This window comes from Dermacentor silvarum, chromosome 11 (assembly GCF_013339745.2).
Source record: "Dermacentor silvarum isolate Dsil-2018 chromosome 11, BIME_Dsil_1.4, whole genome shotgun sequence".
Classification (NCBI taxonomy): domain Eukaryota; kingdom Metazoa; phylum Arthropoda; class Arachnida; order Ixodida; family Ixodidae; genus Dermacentor; species Dermacentor silvarum.
In genome coordinates, this window is record NC_051164.1 from 38,705,303 (window position 1) to 38,711,302 (window position 6,000).

Consider the following 6,000-nt stretch of genomic DNA (forward strand, 5'->3'; position numbering starts at 1 on the left):
CACAGACCTATTACGGCAGTCAGCAAGAGTATTCCACTTCGCTGCCGGTGTAAATTTTCGGCAGTAGCGTAATCGTGAACACGTGGCTATTTTAAATGTCTCTGGGAACACGATGCGATTGGACAAAGCATCGCAAGATGTCAATAGCAGCATCCGGCAACCTGGTATTACGCAAATGCAGTTGCGTTTACCGGAGTACCCGACACGCTAAAAAGTTTTGTCAAAAGCTTTGGCGGTATACCGCTACCGTACACTGCCATCTATGGAATGTGTTACATGAGTAAAACGCGCACGTAATAACAATACTTGACCATCATATCAGTCTGTACAAACAGTGTTGCCACATTTTTTTCAAGCGTATCGCTAAAGTGAGACGAAAAAGACGGTGAATTTCCGCTAGGTATTACTGCAAACCTAAACGCCTTACCGAAACGTTTCACGTTTGTCGGTAGTGTCCCTAAGAACAGTGGACGGAACAGTGAATTTTGCAGCACTGTTTAGTGGCCGTTTACTTCCCTAATATACTTGCTTAACAACGGCCGATTACAACTGACATTTGTTTACCCTCAGATTATAAGGTTCGAAATGCAGCGTGGTCACAACAAAGACAAGCAATGTGAGTTTTCTAGCACGTGAAGGCACTTGTTCCACATTATCCCTGGCCTGAAAACCTACTTCGTGGTGATTCCGAAAGGGTATAGCTAAATTCTGCAAGACGCGCGTGGTCGCATGTTGACACGGCGAGGACAATTGCGCGACCTTTACGCAGCTCAAGTACTACGCTTGCGCCCCTTGGTCTGCCTGAATGCTCTTCGCAGTACAGATTGTCCAACACCCATGCGATAATGAAGCAGTCTAGCATGCCCACAATTTTTGTTTTTACCACGACCAAATTTTTAAAATTGCTTGTGGCAACACGGCAGAATTCCAACACTTGATCTGAATTATTCGATGAGGCAGAAGTTGCTTGTACGAGAAATCAGAATGCTTAATAGAACATTTACATAATAGCACTAAATAACGCTACTCAGTAAATTACTCAGGACTAAGCTAGTGACGAGATAATAATTTTCAAGGTTTATGACAAAATGAATACGTGTCGTAGTTACTTTCATGCTTCAATACATTAACTAGCATTTTCTTTATAAAGTGAGTGGGAAAACAGCGCATTTTTACCGCGAGTTTCACGCCACATATCTCGAAAGCGTGCTTGGGAGGAAATCTCCCAAGAATTCTTCTTCAGTGAAAGGCATGCCCTTTACTTCCCTGAACTCCCAAGGGCAACCCTCCGATGATCGCATTATGGACAGTCCCATGGAAGGTGTTTTAAAGACTCTTCTACGCTACATATAAGAAGTACAACGAAAATGTATAGCATTTCAAACAAAATTCTAAGTTTTGCCAGCAGCCCATGCAGCTATCTTTCTGACGAATTGCCGAACAGAGGGCGCGGTTTCAATGTACATGTGGTTACCAAGAATGTAGTGCAGTCAAATCCGATAACAATAAACTATGCTCTATATGCGTGAATGTTCTAGTCACAGTAATGCTCAATAAGTTGCTTCAAAAGAAGTGTACATTGAATGTATTCAACTATCAGAAGCTGTTGGCCACTCCACAATTCGTTACTTGTGCTGGCAACACGGTCCAACTATACAAAGATGGCTCCGACATCTAGTTTCACGGTGATTCTTTGGCGTGGTGCTGGTCTCACGTTTCCCGTTTGCGGCATAGCATCAAAATGTTTTAGGGACCTTGCTGCCGATTGATCGCTCTCAAGCATTTCATCAACAAAACCGAGGACATCGTTCCGCTGTCCATGCAATTGTCCAACCTGCCAAGCGAGCCGCATAGAGCTTTTCAAGCCAGCCGGAGGTTAAAAAACATCATGAGCTATTCCACTCTGTGAAGGTGGACGACCAGCGAAGCTGTTTAGCGGCCGACACGGAGGTGACACGTAATGTCGAACAAAGGTACGAACATATTTATTGTCCTGATCGGTGCTCATCGTGACGATAAGTACGCACGCACATTCGCGCATCACCTCTGTTTTTAAATCTGTCCATCACGTAAGACGAACATACCCTCTAAGCAATGGCTCATACGCCCGTAAACGCGGCCTCCCCTTTACAACAACAGAAGAGAAGTGAAATTCTGCACTGGAATGATGAGCAGTGGCACGAGCGCGATTGTGCCGAGGGGCGCCTACCCTTTCCTCTTCTTCGCCTTACCATGGGCACACTACGTCACGCACTACGTCATACATTCACAGAGAGACATCTATTTAGACACGGGTTAAACTGAGCTCCGACGCTAGCGGCGATAGGCGTTTGCTTTTGTTGTTGACTCTTTCACCCTCACTTTTTAGGGGACAGTTTTTCCGCAAGGACGCCATAAATCCCGGATCCTAGCCATAAACAACTTTGCTGTAAACGGGAAGCTTTTGTGCGTAGCGTGCCTCGCAAAAGTGAAAGCACTTGTGCGTCGTCGGCTACTTTCGAAAACGATGCAGTGATGAAGTGCTGTCTTTACATCGCGATGACACGCATAATGGCTACATAGCCAAATTCTATCAACACTATTCTTTTTTTCGGGCTTGTTCGTGAGCATGACTTGAGAACTACGATTTGACGACGATTTGAGAACTACGAGGCAACGTTGCAGAGCACGATGTAATGTGATAACCTGCCTAGATCGGCTGATTCTCGGCGCCGCCGCTAGGGCACGAGCATTTATTTAGAGTAGCGAATTGCGTGAGGGCGCTCGACTCTGTCGCATTCGCCGAACTACGTGCAAGAAAGATGCATGCTGGGAGTAAAGGAACCAGTTGGAAAACTTTGGAGACTTGAAACGGGTCGACTAAATTGCGAACAGCTAGACTCGTGACTATAAAGCTTTCAGAAATTGCAAACAAGGACTAGATGGCACGTTCTTTTTGCGAAACCTATGGCTACTCGTGCAGAAAGCATAGCCGCGTGAAACATGTTCCCAAGAAAGTACGATCATGCAAAATACGATATGGCCAGCAAGCATTACCACGGTGCCATGTTACTAAGTTACCCATATCCCAGAGTGCTTCAATCGATTATACACAAATAACTTTTAATGAGATAACGTGCAGATAATGTGCTGTTGACGGCGCCACTATAAAGGAAGAATGAGACACAGAGACAGCACCCGTTCCTGGGCCAGCTGCTGTATCATCTGCCCACCTCCTCTTCCTCCACCTCGCTCCCCCCGCAAGCAGCCGAGTCCTGGTGCCGTTCTTTTGCACTATATATATATATATATATATATATATATATATATATATATATACATGGACGCACTGGCAAGACTGACGGGACTGGCGCAAAGGTCTGAGATAGTGGCCACGCGAGAGCCTCGGCATAGCTGAGAGGTGCAGTCACCTCGGGTAAAGCAACTGGAGTCGGCACTCACGGAGCCTCGCGGGCAGAAGGGAGAGCGGCGCACACTTGCTCGTGGATCGACCTGGCGAAGGTTGGCCGGCAAAGGCGAGGGTGCTGGTGTGACTGAAGACAGCAGCGAAAGCTGACGAGCGAGCTCAGCACGGACGAACGCTTTTATCTGGCAAAGCAGAGAGTCAATCTCAGGAGCCGCGGTCATGCTCGCGAGGGTTTCATCGAACACAGGTGGGCGCCGCGTGAGAAGACGCTGTCTGCAGAGCTCGTCGAAACATTGGCAAAGCTCAATGACTTGAGAATAGTGCCTGGGTTTTCGGACAGCAGCATATGAAAGGCATCGTCGGAAATGCCCTTCATGATGTGACGTATCCTTGTCCGCCTCCGCCATCGTCGGGTGGACACGCCGGCATAGTTCGACGATGTCCTCTATGTAGCTGGTAAACGTTTCACCAGTTTCCAAGGATCGGCTTCGAAGGCGTTGTTCAGCGCGAAGTTTGCGCATGCCTGGGCGGCCGAAAACATCTGCGATGCCGGTTTTGAAGCTAGCCCACGTGTGTAGATCGGCTTTGTGATTTTCGAACCACAGCTTGGCGACACCCTATAAATAGAAGATCGCGTTGCCAAGCTTGAGGGGATCGTCCCATTTGTTGGTGTTGCTGGCGCGCTCGTGCGATTCCAGCGAATCTTCAACGTCTTTCTCATCGGTGCCGCTGAAGATGTCAGGATGCCGCTGACGCTGATGATGACGATATGATGGCTGGAGGAACCGGTGGGGATGTCGGGCTAGGGTCGTCAGGCATGACGGATGGCAGAAATCGGGTGCGTAATTCCAGGTTGGGGGGAAAACCGCAGCTCCTGCACCAGAATCTAATGTGAATACAGGCCAAGAGAGCAGCAGACAGCGTGTCTCAACCAGAGCAGATCAGGCAATCTCTAGCTCGCGCCTCCTGGACTACTGGCGGTGTGTCTGCAGCGCCGGGCATTCGTCTTCACTACAATCTATATATATATATATATATATATATATTATATATATATATATATATATATATATAGTGCAACTGGCGGCGGCCAGCGCCGGACCACGGTCAGTTGCCGTTCGCTCCTCCGAGAAGAAGGACGTGTATTGAATGCGCTCCCGAACAACACTTTGCAATGTCATTAACGTGGTTTCAATCATCCATCCGGGACCTCAAAGTGATGCGACACAATGCTAACGCAGTCAGTTAGCGGCATTTAGCGGCATTTACCGCTAACTGTCCACTGATTTGCGTTTACCTTTTTTTACCTCTCTTAACCAGGAGGCCTTACTGCGACCGATGCCGCAGGAGCAGGCACACCACATGGGGAACATCCTCAGAGGCTACAGACTGCTATCGGCCGACTTAAAATTGCCTAATTAAATCTCAGTAAGAAAAAATTACTGGTGGCTACTCCATCCACTGTACTGGAAACAATAGGCACTAGCTTTGCTTCGCGTAACGCCGTTCCTCTTTTTTTTAAATCATGCGGCATGATAGTTAGGACACCCTATATAGATATAGTGCAACTAGCGGTGGCCTGCCCTGCACCACCGTCAGTTGCCCTTCGCTCCTCCCAGAGGTAGGACGTGAATTGAAAGCGCTACCGAAAACACTTCGCAGTGTGGTGAACGTGGTTTCAGTCATGCATCCGGGACCTCAAAGAGGTGCGACATGAAGCTGACGCCGTTCTTCTAGCATTTACTGCTAAATCTCCACTAATCTGTGTTTTCCTTGTTTTACCTCTCTCCGCCAGGAGGCCTTACTGCAACCGATGCCGCAGGAACAGGCACGCCGCCTGGGGAACATCCTCAGCGGCTACGGACTGCAGTCGGCCGACGGCGAGTGCTTCGCCTTTCTGAACGCCTCGTGGAGCCTGTGGAATTGCTTGACCCGGCTTGGCGTCGTAAGGAGGAGCGCCGAGTCACGCGCCAGTGGTGAACGAGGGCGCATTGGGGCGCTCGTGGTGGCGTCGCCGTCCACGCCACTGCCCACCCATGTCGACAACTGCGGGCTTATCTTATCGGAAGAGGCCGACCGACCCTTCACCGGCAGCGAAGAGTGAAGGTCGTTCCCCGTGGAATCACACTCACAAGGCAGAGTTGTTGAATAAAGTTTACATCTAATTACCGTTCAGATGATCATTCCTCTGTAAACATTCTGAAACAAGCTTGCTCAATTAAGGATTCCTTAACTGTGGGTGTGGCAGGTTCAAGGTGATCTCGTTAAAGCCTCGCTTACCGCCGTCGAATCTTTGGACTAAGCTTGCCAAGCTTTTGTCCAATGTTTAGCGTTCTGTGACCGCGGTGCAGCTTTATTCATTCCACATGCAGAGTATGTTATGTTTTTTTTTATTCATTCTGTGGACGCACATACTATCTCTGCAACAGCCGTTAACAGGCGAAAAGCAATCTCAACCGAACGCACCCACGTTACTGAGCGAACTCGCGTTTATTTACTATTTTCGGCATTCATGTCGTTTCTGCATTTCGTTCCAGCTATATTACTTTATTCTCAGTTGAGATTCGGTCTTGCTCAAATGCCTTCAACGTTTT

The 6,000-nt window shown here is 48.2% G+C and overlaps 1 protein-coding gene across 1 annotated transcript in view; it reads left to right on the forward strand.

The window, feature by feature from the left end:
- Positions 1-5,510, forward strand: part of LOC125941288 (uncharacterized) — a 30,473-nt gene extending 24,963 nt beyond the window's left edge. The window contains exon 11 of the mRNA XM_049658273.1: positions 5,202-5,510. Coding sequence (XP_049514230.1) covers positions 5,202-5,510 — 309 coding nt within the window. The remainder of the gene's footprint in view (positions 1-5,201) is intronic.
- Positions 5,511-6,000: the final 490 nt, after the last annotated feature.